General features: G+C 45.0%; 1 protein-coding gene across 1 annotated transcript in view; it reads left to right on the plus strand.

Annotated features, from left to right (window-relative positions):
• The window catches only part of FBXL2 (F-box and leucine rich repeat protein 2), a 393,398-nt gene extending 376,410 nt beyond the window's left edge, over positions 1 to 16,988 (plus strand). Inside the window, exon 15 of the mRNA XM_085607622.1 lies at positions 16,171 to 16,988. Coding sequence (XP_085463748.1) covers positions 16,171 to 16,278 — 108 coding nt within the window. The 3' untranslated portion in view covers positions 16,279 to 16,988. The remainder of the gene's footprint in view (positions 1 to 16,170) is intronic.
• The last annotated feature ends 9,608 nt before the right edge of the window (positions 16,989 to 26,596 follow it).

Genomic DNA, 26,596 nt, shown 5'->3' on the forward strand with positions numbered 1-26,596 from the left:
CCTCTTCCCTTTACACTACGTGCCTCTCCTTCACACATCCCATTCTCACACCACATGTGCTTCTTTCCCTCTCACTCACCTTGCTTCCATCCTAGCGCCTTTCTAACTAACCCCACAACCTTGATGGCCAGCTCCCCGAGTTACGTGCCTCGTACTCGCACACATTTCCCCTACATGCCCCCCACGCTAGTCATATCTCACCTTAATTCCTCACCTCGCTCGCCTCAAGCCCCTCTCCCCAAACCCGTTGCCTCATGTCACACACCGCACCCTACTCCTTGCTTCAAGCATCTGCGCCCCGAACCCCATCACCTCGCAAATCTTGCGCTGTTGCACACGTAACATCTCACTTTAGCTCCCTACCTCCCTCATGCTCTCGAAACATGCCCTTCATACGTCACATCTCACTCTATCCTCTCACATATCTCATCCTACCTCCCTCGGACTCTCCCCCCTGCCCCCACCTTCACATGACATCTCACACTAGCATCCTCACACACCCCTGCCCCTCACATGTCACATCTCACACTAGCTACCTCACACACCCTGCCCCCTCACATGTCACATCTCCCACTAGCTCCCTCACACACCCTCCCCCTCACATCTCCCCTCATCTCGCCCTTGTTTGTGATCCCTTCACCGCCGTGCCCTCTCCACAAACCCTTCACATCACGTGTGACACATCTCCCCCTGAGCCGCCTCCCGCTCCTCTCTCCCTCAAGGCCCCATCATTCCCTCCCTTCCCCTCCAAGCACGCACAGAAACCCAGAGATTGAGGGAACAACCCTCCAGATGGGGAGACGGAGGGAAGGAATATACTGGCAGCTGGGCCCTCGGCCTACCGGGGCAGGAGAGCGGGGGTGAGGGGGTAGAAGAGAGCGACCTTATAGAGGGGTGAGAGAGAAGGGGGGGATATACTTGGAAAAGAGAGAAATAAGTCACAGTCAGCTGGGCCTGGTGCAGAGGCTCACACAGGGACGGAGGGAACAACATTACAGAGGGGTTAGGAGGGGAAGAAACCAGGAGAAAGAAATGAGGGAAAGAAGCATTTGCAATGCAATAGGTCTTGCATTTACGCAAGTTTAAGCTATTGGCATTGTAAATGACAATGCCTTTTATTCATGTTTTAAAGAAAAAAATAAAAGGCATTGTCATTTGCAATGTCAATAGCTCAAACTATTGCTTTGCAAATGCTTGTTTCTAATTCAGGTTGCACTAAATACTACAATGATGAGTCACAAATCAGGTAAACTGAGAGATGCAGAGCAAAAAAAGGGGGGGGGGGGGAGTACTGGTAGTGAAAGGATAAAACTGGCTACCAGGTACATAATATACCTTTTAGTAACACTTCCTGGGGCCAGGATTAAAAACAAGGCACTCGCAGGAGTAACATATACCTGCAGTTAATTACATTAATGGTCTACATGTTTCAGCCTATTAACCCTCCCTAGAAGTGTTGTGGCTTTTTTAAGGACCAACTTGTGCTGCTGCTTAATGAATTAGTGTATCCACATTCCAGTGTAGGTCAAAGCTATACAAACAATAACAAATATTCACAAGAAGTTTCTGAGTATCTCAAAACAATGAAAAAACGTTAAGGAAAGAGGCTACCAAACCAATGATACTTTTCGTCTCCAGCATATTTTGCAAGGGATTTACTGGTAATACCTATACAGGGGCATAATTGAAAAGAACTTATTAAAGTAAGTCAAGTCAAGAATATGTTTATTCAGACCAGTGGTCTTTAAACAATACAGCAATAAAAAGGAGATGAAATACATATGTAGCAATAAAACCATATATAAATTCTTGTGATAAAATATATCCTTCAATAAAATCTGCTAATAGTTTTATAAAAACATATCCATACCCCTACTGGTTCTCAATAAGCATTGCACTAACAGCCCTTATAAATCTTCCAATAGCACATGCTATATCTAAAAAACAAATCTCAGCTAAAAAGTCTACGGCATGCCCTCGGGTCCTAATTTCATATTTGAAGAATTTTGGGTATAACCATTGTCTCTGCTGTTGTCACATTTGGTATTCAATCCACAGATACAGTTCCCTCCTATTCCAATCATTTTTGCATTAGCGCTTATCATACAGGGGTTGAGTCCAGTTCTTACTTTCAGTACCTCGTTTCTTAACATCTGGTTTGGCAGGGTATTCACATATGGATAACTCACTTTATTCCGCCATGCATTTCACATAAAGTGTACAGATTTTTCTCATTTAAATATTGATAATCCTTTTCATTAGACAATTCTGTGCATAGCGCCTTTAGCTCTATCTTGGAGATTTCTATTTGAAGTGTCTGCGGAAGCAGCAGTGCCTTCATTGCAGTGCAAATGGAAGCCAGTTTAGACCTAACCTTTTTTGCCCATTTTAATTCTCTTTGCACAATTTCATTCTTGCACCACTGAGAAATTTTCCATTCATCCTCCCCACTTGGTTTTCCCCTAAATCTTATTAGGGCTCTTGCTGCCAGCATGTTCCATGAGGTCATGCCTGTTTCTAATCTCAATGTTTGAATCATGATTGAATTGGGGAGTGACAGTAAATACTTCAGTCATTTCCCCTCCTCTGCATCCCACATGTTTTTACCACAATAATAAACCAATTCCACTCCATATTAGAGTTGCGGGGGGCTCATTGCTCCGTACGCTTTTAGCACTGGTCTACATGACATTTATCCGAAGGCCTTATTAAATTTTTTCAGCCCATTCACCGAGGCGATAACCCTGGCCGTTAAAGCCTCTAGGTGAAATTTCCATTTCAGAGACCGCTCGAATCAAACTCCAAGGTACTAATATTAGTTTACTACTTCAATTCTCTCCGAGCCTAGGTGCCACTTAAATTTGCTTTTAGTTTTCCCAAAGCAAAGTACTCTTGTCTTTTCCATGTTTACCACTAATTTCTTCCATCTACAATAATTCTCGATTTTCTCTAATTTCCTTTGCAGACCTATTTCGGTCTGGTCTTGGATCACAAGATCTGCATACAATAGGCATATCACAAGTTAAATATTCATTTTGGGGCTAAAGCCATTTGCAGCAGCTGATATCGCGGGCAGGTCGGCGACAAGCAAGGAGAAGAGTAGAGGGGGTAATACACTACCCTGTCTCAATCCATTGTTCACTTGTATTTTTTGTTTTAACGTCCCCATGGTATCCAAAATAACCCGAGTCCAGTTCCTTCTATGCAGCTCCTGAATTGGCCTTAATAGGTCATTTGGGATATCTTGTTTTCTCAGTGCCTCCCATAGACGGTTTCTATCTACAAGGTCAAAAGTTGCACGGAAATCAACAAAGCAGCAGAAAAGGATCCCCCTCTGCTCCACTGACTCACATGCAGTGGACCAGAGCGAGAAACAGTGGTCAATTGTTGAATGTCGTTCTTTAAAGCACCCCCTGTTCCGGTGGCACTATACCATTAAGATCGGCCAAATCGAGGAGGAGCCAAGATGGCGACCGGGACGGCAGCGTAGACTCCCGGCTCCGTGAACCTCCGCATCCCGCACGGATATCCTGCCTGAGATCCTCAACCTGTGCTACGTGGTCGTGTTTCTGAAGGAGAGGGGCTCCCGACTGTGTGACTCCGAGGTTTCTAGCCGTGCTATCGCCGGAGAAAACCGCATCTGAACTTTGCGGCCTGTGCAGCCCTGGAGCCGGGACATCGAGTGGACGCCGTGGCCGGGTGGCAGTGCGACAACAGCGGCCGGTGGTGACTGGGTGGAGTCGGCCCACCGGAGCGGTGCCAAACTCGGCCTACATTTCGGCGTGGTCACTTCTACTGCCCAGTGTAGCTGACCGAGTGCATGACCGGGGGTGCAAATCTTAGATCCTCCGGTGACTGCCCCTGCCTTGCTGGTGAGCTGCCCGGCCGCCGTCCGTATCCTGCCCCGATCATTGCGGGCCGCCCCCGGATTTCTACGGGAGCTGGTCCGTGGTGGGGACGACTGTTGCCCGTGACCGCGGATAGTTTTTTGCCTGCCCCCGGAACCCGGTCACCCGCGACGTGACATCGCGACGCTTGTCCCGGGGTCCCGGCCCCGGTGAGGGTCGGGCATACTTGGCGGCCATCTTGGGCCGATGAAGCCTACCATCCTGTCCGCTGGGCCGCAGCGGGCCTGTGAGCGTACGATTTTTGGGAGTGTGGCGGCGAGATCACAGAGAGCTGAGCTGGGGTACGGCGACCTCCTCGAGGCTCTTGGTACTCTTCACTCCTCCTTGGTTCATGGTTTCGTGATCTTGGGGAGTAAGCTCGATGGTGTGGCGTCGGAGTTGGGGCAGTGGCGGCCCGCCTGTCCGCACGAACACAGAGTCTACCCACACTGCGCGCAGGAGGACGCTGTGGCGGCCACCCCTGAGGTTAGTACACGACTGGACGCCCCGGCCAGTATGCTACAGTGTGTTCGACCTTCTGAGGGCCTGATCTGTCCCGGAGGCGTTGGACCTGAGTGGGATGTGGTGGCCTCATCCCGTGCATGCCCTCCTGCGACCCAGAGACAACTCCGGCAACTAATGTCTGCTTTGGCTGCTTCTGCCTTCCTGAACCTTGCGTGCAGTGCAGATCCTAGGGCAGCACTGGGAAGCCTGTTTCCTCACGCGGCGGACTGTGTTGATGCTCAGAGACTTCCACCCCACCTGTGTGCGTCGCTTCTTTGTCGTTGTTGGACATTCCTCTGCCTAGGAACATTGGGTATGGTGCTGGGTCGAGGGGTTGACATGGGCAGAATTCCACAGAGTGGTCAGGGATGAGGCTGGCCCCTCGGGGGTGGTCGCCTAGTGGACGGGCGGGCTTGGGGTGGTGTGCTCTCCTGACATGGCTACTGGCACAATAGGTGCATAATGCTCCCCATCGTGGTTTGAGAAGATTGTTTTTGTGCTGTTCCTTGTTCACTTTAGGGGAACCTTACCGTGCGGGAGGGAGAAGCCGGGGGTCTGTTATGAAGGCCCTCCTCCAGTTTATAAATACTTTCTCTACCCCCCCCCGTCTGGTGGGGGTCCTTTCCTACTTCTTTTTCCCTATTCTCCTACATTTCGGGTCTGGTTCCAGGGCGACAGGCACACTGCGGGGGGGGGGGGCCGTACTCATCTGCAGAGGTGCAGGGTGGGGGGTTGGGGGAGGGGATTCTGTATTCTTTCATCTTTTTTTCCATGGCCTCCTTTTTCTTCTCTGATTCTTTTTGTTTTTCTTTTTCTGGGATCAGTGTGATACACCTCCTTTTGCTATGCCTCGTTGCCGTTCCATGTGTTCACAACTTCCGGGGTGTTCTTGGGGAGTTCTGGCGGGGGACTGCGGGCGCAACTGTATACTATGTTTTTCCCCATCCTGATGTTCTTGTGTTTGCGCCATTGACCGAATAGATTGCTGTAAATTGCTAACGTTCATTACTCTGCATATCCGTGATCGTTGTTTTAAAATTGCTTGTCACCTGATCCTTCTGCCTTGTTTCATCATAAAATGAAAACCTCTTTTTCCTGGTGCCCTACTTACGCTGTTCACAGTATTAGCAGTACGATTTTGCTCCCCGAAGTGCTGCCTGTGTTTATACGTGTCGTTATTGCTCTGACTGCTTAGCGGCCGGCCCTGGGGGGTTGTAGGCCCATACTTGTTCTTATTGAACTGTCAATAAAGGTTTTCAAAAAAAAAAAAAAAAAAGATCGGCCAAATCTTTTAGCCTTCCCAGGATTATTTTTGCAAATACCTTTTTGGCCACATCCAGGAGATTAATCATCCTGTAGTTTTTTGGGCTTTTTACATCTCCCTTTTTGTGTATCGGTCTGATAATTGGCCCTCTCCAATTTTCAGGTATGATCCCCTGTATCCAAAATTATATCAAACAAGCTGTACAATAACTCCACCAACCAATCCAGGCTATTTTTTATAATTATCGCTGGCATATTATCGGGTCCAGCTGCTTGGGTAAAACGTAGTCTTGCAATTATATTTCTAATCTTTCCTAGTGCAAACATAGCTCTTACATCCTCAACCACTCTCTCCCAACGGGTTGCTTCTTTCTCCACGATCTCCACTTCTTTACCATATATCTCCTCCAAATGGTCCACCCAAGCTTGCTCCTCCACTCCAAGAGGAGTTTTTGAGTATCCCAAAACAATGAAAAAACATTAAAGAAAGACTACAAAACAAATGATTCTTTTTGTCTCCTGCATATTTTGCAGGGGATTCACTGGTAATACCTATACAAGAGCATAATTGAAAAGAACTCATAAAGTAATCTATATAAAGTTATTCAATTGTACATCACAGAAATCATCTCTTATTTTACAAGATTGTATAATAAAGTTTTATTAACGTTGTGTGAGAAGTTCCTTTTACCACAACAAAAGCAATAATCAATGTATATTAACTCAAAAAATACATAATGACAGGAGAAGATATATATTGCGTCTTCATGTCTTACCCATATATTGTGGGAGAACTGACCTCACCTTACCCTGGCATGCAGCTCAGGGAGAGTGTATCGCTCTGTAAAACACATGAGAGATGAGTTGATAATCTCACTCTCATCTCGCGTTACCAACTTAATCTGTCTGGTATTTCTGGAAAAAATTGGTCTGATGTGAAGGTATAGTTTGTTTAATTCTCGCAAGTTATCAGTACTAAATGCGTCCCAACTAAAGAGGTGTGCACTAAAACGGGATTATTTCAAACAAAAATGGGACACGATGGAAAGACATCGCGGCAAAAGTAAGAATAATCCAGGTTAATCCATAGTATGGGTCCATTAGTGTCTCAGTTTGGGCAAATCCCGAACAAATCAATGTTAACCAACAGAAGGATTCTTGTTGGGGCATGAGTTGTGTGTTGGTGTGTCGCAAGAGATCTTGCTATATAGGAAAAGTGCCTTACCTCACAGTCGGAACCCCAGACCCCATAGTCTGCTGCCGGAAGGAGAAAGCACAGATGCAACTTATTCACCGTGTTTTGAGTGACCGTGGAAATGCGTGTCCCGCAGTCGCAGAAGGTTTGACTTCACATTGGTGTCCGGAGAGCGACAATATTGCTGGGAATGGTAGTTCTATGCCTTGTTATCTTATAACAGTTCACATCTGATGTCTCTATGAGACTACCTCCATTTTGGACAGTTCTTACACTTTAGGAAGAATTGTTCTCCTACAGAAAAGTATGAAGAACATGCTGAGATTTTGACCTCCCAACTAAAGAAGAGAGATTACCCGATAACGTTTTTGTACACAGGTCAGCGAAGAGGGCATGGAATAATAATAGAGATGCACTATTAGAAATTGCCCCACCTAAGGAATCGAAGTCTAGACGGAACTTTGTAAACACTTTCTGCACATTCTCCAATTAGATAAAAAAAAATCAATCTGTAAGAACTGGAAAATTTTAAATACAGGCAAAATTTCAATTGAAACATCACCATTCACATTTAAAAGAATTACCAATTTATGGGATAGATTGTCATACAAAAGGGCGCCAGACAAGAGGAACTTGAATCAAGACACCTTTTGGGGACTATCTGCAGTGAGAGGACATTTCCCTTGCTGCTCGTGTCGGTGTGCTTTCAAACGTGTCACACTACCTCTATTGACATTGGTACTGAAAGACCTTGGGAAATTAAAGGGCATACCAACTGTAAAAGTGACAAACTGATCTACCTTATCACATGTCCATCTGTACTTCATTATGTAGGAGTGACAACTCTGGAAATCAAGTCCAGGATTATGGAATTTAAGAGTACTATACGCTGCAAAAAACAGGCTACAAAACTAACTAATCATTTTCTAGAAAAGTGGCATACAGCAGATGATCTCAAGTGGACAGTTCTTAATCAGCCTCACATCCCTTCACACATTGTTCACATTACAAGTTTTTTATTTTGAAGAGAGGAAAGATAGCGACACAAATCAACTCAATTATGATATTCCTTGCACCTCTATCACCATAAAATAGCCTCAACATGACATTTGTATAACAATCACTTTTTTGAGATTCTGATATAAATCTTGACATTAATTTCACTGAAAAGGGAATATATTATGAATACTATTTGTGAATTCGATACTAACTGAATAAAGAATTCATGTCAAGTTAGAAGATGAATTAACGAAGTACTGAAGGGTTATGACACTTTGTTTGATTAACCATTACGACTAACACTGTATCAACAAACACTGTATGATCTTCATACTTAGATTATGAATTATGTCTTTTTAAGAATATATTAAAAAAAAAAAATTCAATTATCTAGTTTGATTAGCTGATGCAATGTATTGCTAAACATTTTCCATTATGTCAATTTTCACATTAGGTTCATGAATTTAGAGCATTTGAAGTACATAGAAAGTTTGCACTAGAATATGCTACTGCATTTCAGCTAGTGTTTTAAAGGTTGTGTTTTGGAGACTAGATGACCCCACTTCCCTTTCAAACAGCCTGTTTTAATATTAGGCAAGCTACACCATGTATGCGAGAACAACACTCGCTGTATTCAAGATGACCACGCCATATAATTACCATACCCAGCATTATTGTCACTCTCCTGACACCAACGTGACGTCAGACATTCTGCGACCGCAGGACACGCCTTTCCGCAGCTGCTCAAAGCAAGGCGACTAAGCCGCATCAGTGCTTTCTCCTTCCGGCAGCTGACTACGGTGCCTGGGGTAGCGACTGCGAGGTAAAGCGTTTTTTAAATATAGCGGGATCTCTCCTGACAAGCTAACCTTTTCAATGCCCCCAAAAGAATCCTTCTGTTGATTAACATAGATTAGTTTGGGATTTGCCCAAACTGAGATACAAATGGGCCCCATACTATGGATTAACCTGGGTTATGTTTACTTAAACAAAGAAGTCTTTCCATCGTGTCTCATTTTCATTTAAAACAATCCTGTTTTAGTCGACACCTCTTTAGTTGGGATGCATTTTGTACTGATAACTTGTAAGCATTAGATAAACAATCCCTTAGCATCACACTAGTTTTTTCCAGAAATGCCTGACAGATTAAGTTGGTAACACGAGATGTGATTGAGATTATTAACTAACCTCTCATGTTTTTACAGAGCGGTGCCCCCTCCCTGAGCTGCATGGCAGGTTAAGGTGAGGTCAGTTTATCCCCAATGTACAGGTGGGACATGAAGACGCAGGCACGCAATGGCCATAGGGTTCACAGGGGTTCAGCCCACCCCCCCCTCCCAAACGTGCGTGTCAGCCCTGGCTGAGACAGCTTCCCAGGCACATACACAGACAGTTTTTGAGCTTATCGCAGCCCCACCGAGTACATCACACCATTTACGTGTTAACGAGACTTTGATGTTCTATCTCCCCTTCATCTCCACTATGCCTAATGCTGGAAGAATTACCGCCGCCCGAAATGTTTAGCAGCCCCCCCAAAAAAATCTGGCTCTAGTTGTGCCTTTGTGAAGATGTAATATATATGTTCTCCTGCCATTATGCATTTTCTGAGCTAATATACATTGATTATTGCTTTTGCTGTGCTAAAAGGACCGTCTCACAAAACGTTAATATTACTTTTCTATACAACCTTGTTAAATGTATCCCGACATGAGGAGAATCCCAATGATGAAGCATACCACCTATGGTGTGTGAGGGATTTTGTCCTAATAAAGGGATACCCCAGGGGGCGTGGAAGTACCTTCTTGGACACTTTCTCTTATTCTTATTAGACTTCCAGACCAGAGGGTTCTATATTTTGTGATTATTATTAAACTGGGGAGTTAACCCTCATAGGTCTTTAAAATTCTCCTCGGACTCCCTTCCCTCCCTGTTTGTGTATATATGTCAAAGACATTAGCCTTCACTAAGAGAATTTCAAGAATAAGTGTTGTGAGGAAGAAATTAGTGAGGCTGTTTATTGAAGAGTATCCGTTAAGTAATCTGCACATTACCACATCACCATTTCTCACAGCCACATCGTGTAGAATTTCAGCTATTACAAAATGACTGTCTGGTTGATCAGCCCCAGTATATATGCATGCTGCAGAAGTAAGATGCTATAGTCAGTAGTCACTTTGCAGCATCCATGATTGTTTTTTATGGCGGAAAACAAAATAAGCATTAGGTACCAACCCCCAGAAGCGGAGTTAGTTGACCATCGTCCCAAAACTAAATTTTTAGTCACCTGTTAACATATTGATGGTTGACCATGTGGTGAAATTGTGGTTATAATAGAGGTATATGCCATCTATCTCTTCCTATGTTGCTACCATCCCTCCTCTTTTACTCCGCTGTGTAATGTGAGGCATTATTAGATCTGCTTGCCCATATACGATCCAGAAAGTTAACTGTGTAGAGGAGTAAAAACTTTAAGCATTCAGAGTGGGAAAAACCGCGCCAGAGATTGTGGGAGCACTTGGTCCCCTCTCTCATCCATGCCGGAGCACCCATATTACCATGATGGCCAGCAAACCATGATGCAGGAAGAGGCGCAGTGTAGAGTGGAGTCTAGTTGTTGATTGTCTTGGGTGCAAACAGTCCAGCTGCTGCTTGCAATCGATCTGAGACTCCATCGGTGGAGTCTTGAGGTGCTCTACTTGTGGTCCAACCAGCGAGATTGAGATGGAGAACTTTTGAACAAAGAGTTTGGGCTTGCGGAGCTGAGACAAACGAAGGGCCGGGGTGTGCTCTCCTTCGCACATGAAGCCTTGTATGCTGAATGAACATTTGGCTTGAGTTGGGAAAAGTAGAAGGGCACAATCTCCAATATTGTATCTTTTATATATTCACATGCTTAAATCATTCCCCGTTGTCAGTCTTGAAATCCCTGGTACATTGAAATAGGATTATACAGTATAAAAAATATATACCTTTAGCATAAAATGCAAAAAGGCCTAAGACCTGAAACAACACAGTCTGTTTAGTGACCATCCACCTAGTATGAAATAACCCAAACTTCAGCCAATGAGGTGGAAGCTTAAGCCCTCCTACTCCCCCTACAGGCCACCATACCTCAAATTTTAACCACACTTGTGTGAGGGAGTGCCCTTTCAGAGCTCTGCTCTAACCTTTCAGTGAACCCGAAATTATTTCCATTTTGGTCTGCTCTGGATTTGAACCAGCCCTATCTTCAGCACTACAGTATTGTGAGTTGTTTTAAGGAAGATTTATGGTTAACATTTCTGGGCAAGGGAGATCTTTTGGTGTGACAACAACTGTCACCATGGCTGATAAAGAGAAGAGATCTCTAAAACCTGTTTGTCTTGCGGCACTAGAAAATCTACTCTGATGACCCACATTTTCAGTGTATTTATTGTGTTTATCCAAAGCATAAGTCAGCGGAATGGAAGATTCAGAAGTCTTTCTCCGCTAAGACTCTTAAGGATTGAGAAAGGAAGTTGGATTTATTCCTTATGACAAAATAGAATATTCCTCCTTCTAAAGGAGATGCCCCCTCTTCAGGGGAAGATTCTGTGAGTAGTACTCCCTAAAGCCTTTCCATGAAGGCAGTGCACAAAAGGAGACTTTTATAGTTTTCTATTTGGTACAGTGCTTGCAGCCACTTCCTCTGCTGACAAACTAGAATCTAAATACTACAGAGGCTCTTCTGTGGAGTAGGAACTCTTCACAGAATGCTGACGTTGAAGATGGAAATGTACTCTACTAAGGAATGTTTTACAAAAGACTGTGTTTTTATCGAATTTTATTTTTTAATATGTGTGTTTTAACTGAATCGTTTCACTTTTGGTGTCTATATTGCTTGTTTTGACTACATGCAGCACTTTGTTTTGGGAGTCTTTTAATTCATGCACGCAGCACTTTTTTCTGCTTCAGGATTTGAACCGCTACCTGGGCTTTTGTTTACTATCGGTTGGAAGTTGGTGCTACTAATGGTTCCAGCTCTCTTCCATCTTGTATTTTGTAATTGTAATATTATTTTACACATTGTAATTTTCATTTTATTAATATACATCAATGGTAAAACATCTTTTCATAATGAAAAAAATAGAACTATACATCCACATTTTTATTAAAATAAGAAATGTAGATTTTTTGTAATTAGTTTTTAATTTTGCAAAAAATTTACATTGTAGAAATTGTTATATCTTCTATTAAAATTATGATTATATTTTCTATTTATAACATTTTAAAAAGTATGTATAAGTTTTTATATTTTATCATTTTTAAATTTGGAATAATAGTTTAATATTTTATGGTTTAAAGTTTCGGAATGTTGAAAAAAAGATGAAAATATTTTAATTACTAATAGTAATAAACCTATATTTTAATTTTTATATTTATACATTTGTATATTTAAGTTTATAATTCAGGGTATTTTTTTCAGATGATTAAAAGATTTGTTGTGTAGTAATAAAAATGTACATGAGTATGCGGTATTAATTATGTGTTTACGTTTTCAATATGTATTACCTGGTTTAAAATTAATTATATTGAAGCGTCTATTGTAAAATACACCTATTTAATGCTGTACACCTTTTTCAAATAACCTTAGAGAGGAGTGAGATTATTAAATGCCACCCTTTTTGAGTCCAATGCCTTCCACAAATTAGTTTAGATTGGAGTGGGAATAGTAAATGTAAACCCTTTTTTCTCCAACACTGTCCCCAAATTGGTATAGATTGGAATGTGAAGAGTAAATGTCACTCCTTTAGTGTCCAACATACTGTGCACTGGAAGCGAGCCCCTGGCCTTAATGTACTTTGCAGGGGGCCCCCTCAAGTTTCCACGCCACTGAGTGGGAATAGTAAATGTCACCCCTTTTGTGTCAAACACCTTTCCCAAATTTGTTTAGATTGAAGTGGGAATAGTAAAAGTCATGCCTTTAGTGCCCAACTCCTTCCCCAAATTGGTTTAGATTGGAGTGGGAATAGTAAGTGTCACCCCTTTAGTGACCAACACCTTCCCCAAATTGTTTTAGAGTGCAGTGGGAATAGTATATTTATCCCCGTTAGTATTAGCACTTTCCCCAAATTGGTTTAGATTGGTGTGGGAATAGTACATTTAAGCCCTTTAAGTTTCCAACACCTTCCCAAAATTAGTTTAGATTGGAGTGAGAATAGTAACTGTAAGCCCTCTAGTTTCCAACACTTTACCTCAGTATGGTCGAATTGGACTAGGAATGGTGACTGTCACCCCTTTAGTGTCTATCAATTTTTTACTTTACATTTTATTACTTTAATTTGTATATTGTAGATATAGTTTGTGTTATTTTACTACTATGGTTGATCATTACAAATATGATTAAAAAAATAACTAGGTGTAAGTTTGTATACAAAAATATTATTGAATGCATTGTTTTATGTAATACAGACAGAGCACACATTTGTTTTCTTTTACTTATTTTTTCAAAATGTATTATTGTATATTGTGACCATTTTAGTTTTATTTATTGCTTTTCAAATACAAGCATTTCTATAAAATTAAGTTAAAAAAAATCTTACATTTTTTTATTAATAAAAATTGTAAATTATATATACATATTGTATGTTTATTTTCATCTTTTATTTACATTGTTTAACAGTTTAACATTTCTTAACTTTTTAATATAATTTTCAGTATTTAAAATCTAAATTAAGTATATATTAAATCGTATGTATTTTGGACAATTATTTAATTTATACTTTATATATTTTACACATTTTATAATATATTTTGATGTTTTACATGCTTCATATTCGTTAACATGTATAAGTTTACTAAACATTTTGACATTATTTATCTCTGTCCCAGGCCCAGATAGTTTCAGACCCTTGCCCTTGGCCGAGGTCTGTTCAGGGGATCAGTGCTGCCATCTGGGGTGAATTGCTATGCAGGCAACGCAGGATAATTTTGGATTTTTCTGTGTGCGGATGGGAGATCAGGGGAAACATGATTACGTGCCCATCTCGCTTGGCTATCCATGCCCATTGTAAATAGAAGTTGTGCTTGCTTGGTTAAGTAGTTGTTTAAATATATATTTTTTTCCTGTAAGGGTTTGGTGAGAAATACTGGCAGAGTTTCCTCGACTTTTTAGCGTTTTTGAAGTAGTTAGTTGCTTAAATTAGTGTGCCTTTTATTTTGATGGTATAATTGTTTATTTGATTGTATTGGTTAAAGTTGTTAATTGTTTTATGCCCTTGGTTAGTTTAGTTTTAGTTTGAATTTTTTCGGTTAGTTTGGTCCTTCTATGGTAAACGCTAATTTAAGTATTTTTGTTGTGTGATATATAGTTTTGAATATAAGTTATTATATATTATTATTTCATTGGAGTTTAAATGTTTCTAATTCATGCTTCTATTTTTGGGGGATTGTATTGTCATAAGTGTTTGTTATATATATTTTCCGAGATAGGTAAATGTCACTATATTTTTGTTGTTTGTGTATGTGTGTAAAAGCATTTTGCTTTATTTTAAGTAATTGTTTTATGGGAAGTGTTTTTTTATACATTCGCTAGTGATTATTTCGTTATTTCAGTGATATTGTTATTGATTGTTTGTTTTGATATTATTGATATAATATATTTTAATTTAAAGGTAATAATATTTTTGTATCCAATATATATTTTTTCGATATAGTTAAAAATCTTTTTTTTTTTAACAACATTTTTGTTCTTGATATTTGTGCTTTTACTAGTTAAGTATAGAAAGTCAATATTTTTGTTGTTGATACTTAGGGCGGTGGCGATCCGCCCGCTAAAAATCACCACCCGCTTTCAAATTCCCCCACGCCACATTACCATGGCGGGGGGGGACCCCGGCGGACGGGAAGACCATCCGCCGGTAGGCAATCGGGTGGAAAAGCATTTCATATGGTGGCGGTGTCTGGTAGACACCGCCATCCATATTACAATGCAGGCAGGCGGTTTTTGACATTGGTGGCCCATAGCGGGCCCCCAGGGATTCTGGGGGTTGGGGGTGCACATGGGGGGGGTACCTATGGTACCCCCCTGCAGTTCCATGCACAACATGGCAGGCACCGCGCGGTGCCTGCCATGTTGTGCATGGAAGTGCACAACATGCCTTCTTGGCATTGCGGCGGGCGATGCTGGGAGCACCGCCCGCCGCAATGTCAGGAATGCAGGATGCACCCGCCAGTGTGGCGGGCGCATCCTAATTTCACCTACGGGACATCCTAATAACCCTCTTAATTTCCGATATTTTGGTGTTTCTCGATATTGTATGCATCGATATTAGGTCAGTTATCCGATCACAGTCTCCTTTAAATTCACCACATCTGCGGTCGGTTCACAATCTTTTAATCAACTCCTGATGAACTTGTCAGTACTAATCCTACCTTCAGTTGTCAGCACATGATCTCTTCAACATTGTCCAACCTCCATTTCAGAGCATCTTATTTTCAGGGGCGGCTCCTCCCCTTGGGCGGAGAAGCATTGTCCCACTGCTTTCTCGCAGTGTGAGAACGCCCAAACATAAAATGGTAATAACTTAGAGTTATTACTATTTTAGGTTTCCTTTGCGCATTGCTGGTGGGCAGGGCTGCTCAGCCCTATGGGCAAGGGAGGAGTGGTTTGCCCACTCCTGAGTGCGTAAAGACTGTTTGGTCGGCCCTCTTGGGTCGCCCAAACCAGTCATGCGCACTCTACCCTTCTCCTTGCGGGAACATGGCCACATCATTAGCCCCTGGTTGGGCAGCGTCCCAACCAAGCACAACTCTGCTTGCAGATTTGTGATTGGCTTAGGGAAGGGAGACTGGCTGCCTGCTACCTGTCGGAGACCGGCTAGCAGGAGAACATGCGGGACCCGGAGCAGCAGAAAGGTACGTTTAATTTTTTTGGGGATTTCCCCATGATCTCCCGCGACACAACAAAGAATTCTACCCCCACCCCACGTGCCCACCTCCCCACCTGCGTACAATGTGGGCCACTACTGCTTATTTTTATGATATGCCACATGATCTAATCGAATTTAATATTTTAATCATGTGTGACGCTTCCTACGATATTACCTTGAACTCATAATCTTAAAAGGACATCTGGAAGCTCTTCTCTAAATTTATAGCAGTTGCCAATATTAATTGGGGAATTCTGTAGAACATGTAACTAAAACCTTTTCAATGTACTGACTTGTACAAAATTATCGGGGCAGACATCTACTGGTCTAGTAAAATGTATTTACTTTGATTAAAAGTCAAATTAAACCTATTCTCATTTTCCTATTTCCTATTTTATGAAAATGTTAATACAGCTTTTGTATTCCCTACCAGGCTCATCTCCCAGAAGTAAAGGTTCATGCATACTTTGCTCCTGTAACTCCACCTCCTTCAATCGGAGGCAGCGGACAACGCCTGTGTAGGTGCTGCATCATTCTTTGACCCTGCCATGAAGAGGAGAAAGTGCACTGCATTTGTTAACAGCAGACTGGCCACTGCAAGGGGCGCTAGGAAAAAAGGATTTCCATGATGTCTTGGGGTATTCGGTGCCCTGGAAATATGCTAATCACCTGGATTGTTCATTATGTGTACTTTGAATATACATTTTTAGAGTAAGGATGGCAGATGCAACTTGCATACAATGATGCACAATGTCCCAGACCATTATTCCATTTAAATAACTTCAAGGGACCTGTCTGATAAATTAATGTGAATAATGAGGTAATGCAGCAAACTGCACCGTGCCCATTTGAATCTATGTTGGTGCTTATCAGAAACATGTGCCCTGTCAGACTAGAGTTTTGTTTCATCATGCATTGAAGTTTCTACAATATATATATGTAAAAAAACAAACATTTGGTTATTTTTGTTTTTGAATTGAGATTTATCAAATGGTCAGCCACCGTCCAATCTGTTTTGGTGTGGAGCAGCACATTTGGACACTAATATACCTTTCTGCACGGAGGTGTTCATGATTAATGTGTTCGTCTGAGGTAGTATATCAACATCGTTACAGACTGCAAAATCTTACCTGAAGCTTCTACTTGGAGCAGAAAAGGAAAATATTTTTCTAGAAAAGTATGCTTGCTCTTATTGGACCTGCATTCCACTTTGGCATCAATAAAAGCCAGACCGCTTGTAGGTTCTACACAGTTTTGTGCCTTCTTATCCAAGAGTCTCCACCAATAATTGCAACTTATACTTGTCTTCAGTTTGCATTTTATATAGTTTATTTTAGTCTTTTCACATTGTGTTTGATCCCTTCTTTCACAGGTGCTGCAAATTTCACTTTCAGTACATGTTTTTTTGCATGATTAGATCTATTTCCAAGTGCCACAGTCATGGATTAACAATGGCTTTATTATATATTTTGCGTGAGTGATTGGCGAGATGTGTGAAAATCCTCCAATCATGGAAGTCTTCTAGAAAAATTATATCTTGCTTCAGAGACTATTTAATATCACAGATTCTCTAGTCCTCTGAATACTTGCATGAATATAATGCCAAAAGACTGTGCGCAATCCAAGCAGAGGGCGAAAGTGATGACGATGTGTTCTCAACACGAGGATATGCTCCAATATCAAAATGAGTTTCTAATTTACAAGGTGATGCACAGTTGTCCATAATACTTTGGCCACATGAATAGTAGAAAGAGGCAAATGGTTTCCATTCTGTGGAGAGAAGTATTTTTCTACATTACCATGCAATCTGAAGAATGGTCTTCATAGACAGGCTATACAGTCCCAACCTTTCAAGAGGAATGACTCATTTTTGCAACACCATGATCTAAACACTTAGTTCAATCTACATTAGTGACTGGTTGTGAGACCTGGCATCTTTGGCATGGTTTCCCCTGACTTTTTGCCTGCAGACCTCCTGTTCTTGACTGTTGTGCTAACTTTGTTTTTGCTGGATTTAGGAATCTGGGCTCTTTACTACAGCTAACCAGTGCTTAAGTGCATGTGCTCTTTACTTGAAACATAATTACATTGGCTTATCCACAATTGGCGTATTTAATGTACTTGTAAGTCCCTAATAAAGTGCACTACATGTGCCCAGGGCATGTATTTTAAATTCTACGAGTGGGCTTGCAGTACTGATTGTGCCAGCCATTTACAAAACACTTTAAACATGTCTCAGGCCTGCCACTGCAGAGCCTGTGTGTGCAGTTTAAAACTGCCATGTTGACCAGGCAAGTTAACCTACTTTCCAGCCGCTCCTTCCTTTTTATTACATAGGTCACCCCTAAGGTCCATGGGCAGGGTGCATTTTATTTATAAAGTAGGACATGTACATTTAAGTTTTTCATGTCCTGGAAGTAAAATACTCAACTTAATTTTTCAGGACTGCAAGGCCCATCTCTCCCATAGAATAAAATTGGAATTGCCTTGTAGGAATATGTGACGTTACAACCCATGCCGTTGCAACGCCAAACTTTACCCCGGCTTTCTGTCGGGGGAGCGCTGGAAGTTGGAATAGATTCATTTTCTATTCCAACTCCAGTGTGTGCAACAGTAGGGAAGGTGTTGGAGTTAAATCCAACACCTTCTACCCACTGCTGCACACCTTCTTTGTTGTAACGGCATGGGATGTAATGGCATGCGTTGTAACAGTTGCGTTGTAAAGGCTGTTTCCGGCCTTGTATACTTGTACAGTTTCCAATTGGGAAGAGATGGGACCCTCAAATTTGGACAATTCAAAAATACAACTTATAGTGAAGTTGGTTTTTAAATTGCAGTTCTGAAATTGCCACTTTTAGAAGATTTGACCATTTGGTGCCTTTTACCTGTTTCTTGAATACACGTCTGGGGTGAGTGACAGCTGGCTTCCTGCATTCCCCCTAGACCGCCACATTCAAAGTAAGGCTAGGTGTGACTGAGTAGCCATCTGCAAGTTGATATGTCATCCTGAGCAGGATGGGAGTGAGGAGCTGATACTTTACACCTTGCATCTGAAAGGGCTATGTCCTGTCCCCACATAAAGGGCTGCATGAGCCAGGGCAGGAGAGGCAAGGTCTTTTGCACTTCAAATGCATCTCTTTGAAGTCTCCGTACTTCAAAGGTCCAACTGGGTATAAGTACTGGACCCTTGACACCACCAAATCAGAACACTTCTGGAACTGATGACATTCTACTGGTAAGATGGACTGTTGTTCTGCCTGGAGGGACTACCACATTGCTGAACTGCTTTGCTGTGTTGGCCTGCTGCCTATTTCTTCTTGCCTGGGAGTGAGAAGGACTGGACCTGCATCTCTACATCCTAGATCCTAAATATCTTCAAGGGCTTGTTTGGTGTACCGCCTGTTTCTGAAATCTCAGGGATATCAAAATCTTCAACCTGCAACCAACACCAGGATTCGGGCTGCTGTGAGTCTTGCTCTGCCAAGGAGTGCCAATCCAGTCCTGGGCCCTTGGAAGTGAGTTTTCAGTGCTGTAACCCAGAAAATCCATGCTTCACCACTGCTGCATAAACCGCGAAAACCACAACACTGACAGCGAGACACATCATCCCGGATTTCAGATGCATGTATGACTTGTGCGGCCCGGTGCCAACACATCGCTTTGTGCTGCATGCGTCGCCTACAGCCCAGCGGTTCGATGACGATGCATCACTCCGATGTTCTTTGCATCTTGACTCTAGAGCAGCTCGGCACCGACGCATAGCCCATCTGTGAGCTAGGTAGGAACGTATCGCCTTCCTTTCTCCATGCATCTTCCTTGGCATTGACGCATCTAAGTTACTGTTCAGCGGGCCAAGGCTCTTCCCTGAATCCGATCCGCTCTCCATCGCTGTCAGCCTGAATCTTTGGATTTGCCATGGTCTTGCGCGACTAGATAGCCATGGTTGGCGCTTTATGTTTCTAAGCACCACTAAACAGTTTATTCTGTCAAAATTCTTATCTTGCCTTCTGTTTATTCGGCTTTTGATTGTTTAAGAAAACACAGTGAGCCCGTGGACCACTGCCTCCTCTTGAACAAACTTTGTTTTTTTTCATTCATAAAGGGGTAAGGGTCCCCAGGGGTCCTCTTCCGAGTTGCAAATGCATTAGCACTACACTTCTGTCCTCAGTAAATTATAAGTGTTTTGCTACTGGAACTTGTTTTTCAAAACATTAATACATAAATTTCTGATTTGGTAGAGATGGTGTTTAATCAATGTAGGAAAGTGGGTTTCTGTTGCAGTACCCCCTCACACTTTTTGCCAGATTTCTGATGCACTTTGACTTGATGAGCCCTAGGTCTCTGCAGATAAGGTTCCCACAGCCTGTGTTCTTTCCCAAACCTTTTCATTTGTACCCACAATTGGCACCTATTTGGCCACCTGCAAATCCCTTGTAAAAGTTACCATAGGACCCAAGGGCACTGTGACCTGGGAAGGCCCCTTAGAGGTCCTTAGAGGACTATTGTCTCTCAAAACAAGTTGCTCCTGTTCTTCGCCCTCCAGTATTCGGTGTATTTGTTTACTGAGGATATGGTTAACTGGACACTGAATCCTGGTCTGCTATGTAGGCCAGCCATGCTTTAGTAAAGAAGTACCTAGTTGGGGAACAGCTTTTGGTCAGGAGCGTTCTCCATTCCATTCAATGGAAGTTCTGCAAAGACGCAAGTATTCAGTTTCATGGGATTGGTATTGCAAATTCTAGATCTGTGGTTAGACATTGGAAGGTTTTTCCTGTAATATTTGTGGGCAAAGTTGACTTTATGACCTTTCTTCAATGTCTAATTTTGCTTAGTACGTTATCTGATAGACTACTAGCCGCAGATTCCTTAACGTAGAATTATCCCCAGGCGTGAGACTGGACCCGGAAAACTTTCTTGCCCAGCATCCCTGCACGCCGGCGGGGGGCAGCACCACACGACTCCTCCCCGACGTCTTCCGTGGGCGTGACATCAGCGAGGTCACATAAGCCCCACCCCGGCACGCTGACGTCAGTTTCCTTCTTTTCCGCGTGCAATCCAGATCGTGTTCCTGGCCTGTTTTCGGGCCTTCTTTTTACGCTTTGCATTTTCTTGAGAACAGTGTGCAAATACCTTCGAGCTTCAAGACGTGCTCGTCTTGCGCGTGCCAGATGTCGGCGACGGACTCTCACCCCATCTGTATGTGGTGTTTGGGGGAGCACCACGGACTGCGAGGCTTGTCAGCAGATGAAGCCGAAGTCCCGGCGGGGGCGCCGGATGAAACTCCTCTCGGCCCGCTTGTCCAGGTCGGCGGCGTTGCCGCGTCCGTCCCCCGCGGAAGGCTTCAAGTACTGCCGCTTCTGCCTCTGACATCGTCCCTCTTCAAGGCCGCAAGGGCGATGCTCACCTGTTGGTAAGTGTCGCAGTTTGTCCCCGAGGCCCGGTCCCCGGCCTGTGGGGGGCGTGGGTTCTCCGTGGGTTGTGCGGCCCCGCGCCTCGCCACCCTACTCGCCGTTCCCCGGCGCAGGGGCGACCAGAGCCCAGATGGAGGCCTATGCGGTGGCCTTGCAGGCCTCGTTGGCTCTTCCTTCCTCTCCTCTTATTCCTGGGACATCAGTGGATCCCTTGCCATGTGCGGGGACTTCTGCAGCTTCGCCGGCGGCTCTGGCTACGTCACCGACAGGTTCGGCTCCAGATTCTGGAGAAATGGTGCCGTCGGGGGTGCTGCCCTCCGGGGTTCCCTCCTTCGGACCACGGCGCCTCAGCCTCGCCGCAAACCCCCACGGGGGTCCCTGTGGTGTCGGGGGAGGTTGCCGAGGCTCATCCTCAAGTCACCCTCGGTCCTCTGGGCAGGCAGCGGCCTTGTCCGAGGCAGAGCTGACGCTGCGGCGGTGCCGGCGGCTGCTGGCCCTGGCAGCACTACAGGCATCGGCTAGGGGCCGGGGCGTGTCCCCGGGCCCCCCTCGTCTCTCCACGCAGGCAGCTTTCTCGTCGGAGGTCGAGTTGACGCCTTTTCGGCACCGTTCCTTGGCCGCCCCGGGTGTGACCCCACCCCGTTCTCCCGCAGCGCACGTCGTGGCAGAGGTCATTTCGGCGTCCCCTTCGGCACCGGTCGATGTTGAACTGACGCTGGTGGCGGACTCTATGGTATAGTGCCGGCGTCGGGTCGTTGGTTCGTCTTCGGATGCCCCCTCTTCTCCAGAGGTTCGGCAACTGTTTGTTTCATCTTCTCCAGAGATGGGACTCTGCATCGTGGCTTTTTCCCCGGCATCTTCCAAGGACGGTTCTTCGCCGTCCCCACGCCCACAGTCTTCCCCGGAGGCGCCTCAGGTTCCCCACTCGTCGGTCAAACTTCCCCCATTCCGAGCTTGGCCTTTCCTTCCTCCGGTTGGGCTGGGGGACGGCCGGCTTAGCTTACAGCCATCGCCCACGAAGGAATTGCTTTCCCCACCGTGTTGCCCTACGCAGGCGAGTGCTGCCTTTGCCCGGGCTGTCTCCACGGCTGCGGTAATCTTGGGCATGGGCGATCTGGCTGCCCATTTCCCCATGGATCATTTGCTGGAGGTTCTCCATCAGGGCTCTGGTGGTCCAGAGCTGCTTCTTCCCTTCAAGGCTTCTCTCCATAATTCTCTCGTGGGGGCCTGGGGGCGTCCTGCCATGGGGGACCCGGTGCCCCAGCCGCTTCTGCACCGTCCTGCTCCCCATAATCCTGTCTGCCTTTCCTTCCACCCTTCTACCAGGGGCCCTCTTTTGCAGACCGCCTTTCCCTCCTTGCCATCAGTGTTGTCTCCCCCATCACGGGAGGCGCGATGGTTGGATTCCTGGGGGCGCAACATCTTTGCCTCCTCCAGTGCTGCCTTGCGGGCACTTTTACCACGCTTTGTGTATTGGCCAGAGCCACTTCTTGCTTATGGGATTCGGCGGAGTCCCTTCTGTCTTCCGCTTCTCAGGAGGGTGCCTGCGCTGATCTGCGGCACCATGTGTTGGATGGCCGGGAGCTGGCGGCGTTTATTCTTCGCTCGGCTCTGTACGTTTCTGACGTGCTCGGTCGCACCATGGCTTCTTCAGTAGCCCTCCATCACCATGCTTGAACATCCGGGAGCAGCTGGCTGACCTTCCATTCGATGGCGCTCTTTTGTTTCAAGCCCCTGCGGATTCTGTCATTCAGAGGTTCCTTGCGGAGCTTCGTCCTCCTCCCCCTCCCCCTCCCCCTACCCCTCCTCCTCAGTGACACTCGATGTCGGTCTGTGTTCTGGGAGATGTTCTCCCGTTGTTTTCTGGGGCCTAGTAACAAGTAGCCCCGGTTGTGTGTTCTGTGTGGTTGGTGTGCCCTCAGGTCCCTTCCGTTGGCCCTTTGGTGCTGTTGGCTGCTGGTCCGGCCCTTTTTTGGCTTGTGGTTTTGGCTGTTGGTAAGACCGTGTAGGTCCTGAGATTAGGCCTTCTGCGTCGTCTTTATTGGCTGATTGGCAAGCCATCTGCAGTTTTCTCCGCAGCTCTTTCTGTTTGTCCTCTGTTGCGGAACGTTTTCCTAAGAGCTGTTCCCATGTTTCTTGGGACGTAACATACCCTATGTGGGGTAATTGTAGCTATTACATAGCTCTGTCATGTGCTAGGGAGGTGTGGTCGCCCTTTTCGGGCTCCTTGCTCTCCGTGGCATCACGGTATGTCGCAGGTGTGATCTTCTTGCCGATTGTCTTGAAGCAGCTTGTGTTGCACCCAGGTCCGTCCTTCTCCTTGTTCGCTATGTCGCTAGGCCATTCTGGCCTGCTGTCTGCGACGTCGTGTTGTGGCGGTTCCGCACTTCTGTCCGGTGTTTCAGCTTGGTCCTCTGTCTGGTGTCGGGGGGACTGGCTTTCCTTGGCTTCTGTGTTCTGGTGGATGGCTTGTTCCGTCCTCCGTCTCTCTCTCTTTCTTTTCTGCCTTGTTCCACTTCTTTCGTGGGTCAGTGTGTGTGTTTCTGGACCGGTCCGTCCTTTGGGGTGTGTCCTGGCCCTTCCTGTCCTCTGCCTTCGGCTGGCGTCTGGCTTGTCCTGGGTGCGCCGTTCCGTGGTGTTGCCTGCTGCTGGCTGCGCATGCCCATGCAGGCCGGCTTTTTCTGATCCGGCGTTGTGGCCTTTGATGTATTCCCTTGTGCCCCTGCCTCTGGTTCCGCTGGGGCTTTGCGCAACTGTGCCTTTCTTCTTCCGTCTGCGCTTTTGGCGGTGGAGCTGTTCCTGCCTTGTCCGCTGCTTGCGGCTGAGGTGTGTTCAGCTATTTTCTGTTACTGTGTATGTTTTTTTTATGGTGGGCCCTGCCTCCGGTTCTACCTCTTCTCCCTGGGGTTTGAGGTGGTCCTTGTGTTCCTTGGGGCTTTTCGGGCACTGTCTACCCCTGTGAGGTGTTGGGCTGTTCTCCCTTGGCTGGGCTTCAGTTAATCTGGCCTTTCCCTTCTTGTCCCTGTGACATGTCCCCTGCTGGGGCCCTGTGTCTCTCCTGGTGGGGAGGCTCTCTCGCAGGCCCTCCTACCTTCTGGGTATGGCTAGGGTATCTATTTTACGTTAAGGAATCGGTGGCTAGTAGTCTCTAGCAGATTTACAAGTTACTTACCTTTGGTAACGATGTATCTGGTAGAGACGATTCTAGCCGCAGATTCCTTCACGACCCGCCCTTCCTCCCCTTTCTATGAGGACCCCTCTGCTTGTGTTTCTGCAGTCACCTCCCTCTAGGTGGCTTGTTTTCTGTGGGTGTCCTCTTCATTTTCTTCCGGTCAGGCATCCCACCAGCTGGTTTCTCTCCAGTGTAAGTGCTTACTTTTACTCTTTTCCCTCTGCTGTTAGTTTCTGATCCCCTTGCAGTCTTCGTTGGGGATTCTTTTGCCTGTCCTTTGTCCTCCTACTCCTTTCAGGGGTTATGGCCGTCCTTGGCAGTGTAGTCTGGGGATGGATTGCTCTTGCTCTTCTGTGGCCCTTCACTCTGTGGTTGTGGTTGCAGACCCTATCTCTTTCTGTCATGGCGCTTTCACATGCTTGTGCCTCCAGGATGGCTCTCGCCTTGGCTTGCACGGTGGTTCCACGGAGTGGTGCTTTGCGCTTTTTTTGCTATGGCTTTGCTGCTCTGGCCTTATGGTGCTTTAGTGCCAACTGGTGCTATCGTCTTGGCTTGCTCATTTGTTCCTCAGAGTGGTGCTCTGCTCTTTTCCTGCTCTGGCTTTGCTGTTGTAGCCTTCTGGTATCTTGGTGCCAACTGGTGCTGTTCCTCACCTTTTTGTTTCTCCCTCTTTTGTTTCTCTTGTTTTTGCGCACACTGCTCCCATGCTCTCCTCAGTTTTGTTGTGATGGCTCCGCGTTGTGGCGCGGAAAAGTTCTCCGAAACAAACTGACTTCAGCGCGCCGGGGTGGGGCTTATGTGATCTCGCTGACGTCATGCCCGCGGAAGATGTCGGGCGGAGTCGCGTGGTCATATAGACATATAAGCACCCACCTCTTACCCAGCTCCACCTGCGTTAAAAGCTAGCTTGCTATAAGCAGTGGTATTTGAGAAAAGGCCCAAGTTGGGCTCCTCACGCCAATTAGGGATAGGACCTCCAGTGAGCCAGAGGAGATACAGTGGGTGGTAACGTCTTTATCTGTGCGCCCATGTGCGGTCTCTGATCGAACCCAGTGTCTGTATTTTGTCAGCACCTTCGCCTCCTAAAACACCGGCTCAAGAGCTTCTTGCACACGCTCAACATTGCAAATTGCTCTGACTATCCATCCAGTCACCGTGCAGCCTCCCAGAATAACGAAGCAGCACTCCCTGTATTCGCAAAGCAAATGCAGTGTGACAAATTCACTTTCGAAAAACAGCATTGCTGAATCTGGTCGGTCAATACAATGTGAAATATTATCAAAATTATGAATTCCCAACTCCCTCCTTTATAACTGATGGGCATTATTTTATTTGACAGTGTTCAACTGTGGGTGTGTTGGCCATGTTCATCCTCACCTTAGAGAGGGGTGAAGGGTAGGCCGGAAGAGGTTAGCAAACTTTTAGATTGAGTCCTCAATGTGGAGGTGCAGTGGATACATGCTTATTTGTGTGCTGACTTTATAGTGAAGCTTATTTCATGTGCAGTGTCAGCCATATTTAACTTAAATCCTAAGATCGGCATACTTACATGGACTAAACCACTGTTCTGGCCCACAGCATGGATGGTGGCTCCCCATCATGTTATAGTGGCAGACTTGAGTAAGAATGGAGAAAAAGATTCTGTCCTAGTTTGATGAAAAAAATATGTTTGCTCCACCACAAAAAACTATGTTTAATTTGCGTGTTTAGGATTAAGGCGAAATAAGTTTCAGTGCTACTATTAGATTGGTATAGAATGTATTTCTTATTTTTTATTTGCAAAGGGCCCAAAAGGCCAGTTGGTGCATGTCTGATGGCCAGATAAAAAAAGTAAAATCGCAGAAAACAGAAGGAAATCGCAACAGAATAGAAATTTCGTCAGAACTATGTGAAAGGCTAATAGTTTTCCTCCTTCTGTCTCATCTGAAGAGGCAGATTTTTATCTCTTAACAGGCAAGGTAATGTTCCTTTTTAATGTGGGACACATAGTTGGCACCAATTTTTTTTAATGCAGGGATTAAATTGTAATAACACTTTACAATAGATTAATTAATTCTATCTTTTTTGATGGCCACAGAAAAAAAATTAAGGGACCATTCAGAGACAATGAAGACTTCTAACATGCCTCGGACACTTATGCAAACTTTCAGAGATTCAAAATCATCCTGACTGTGAAGTTGTGTGCTTGAAGTTGTACTTCTAAGAAATATGCAGGTAGCCCCAGACAAAGACTATTGCAATAGTACATTTTTTGTAAAACACTGGCACCGACTATG

The sequence above is a fragment of the Triturus cristatus genome, chromosome 5_2 (genome assembly GCF_964204655.1).
Source record: "Triturus cristatus chromosome 5_2, aTriCri1.1, whole genome shotgun sequence".
Lineage (NCBI taxonomy): Eukaryota > Metazoa > Chordata > Amphibia > Caudata > Salamandridae > Triturus > Triturus cristatus.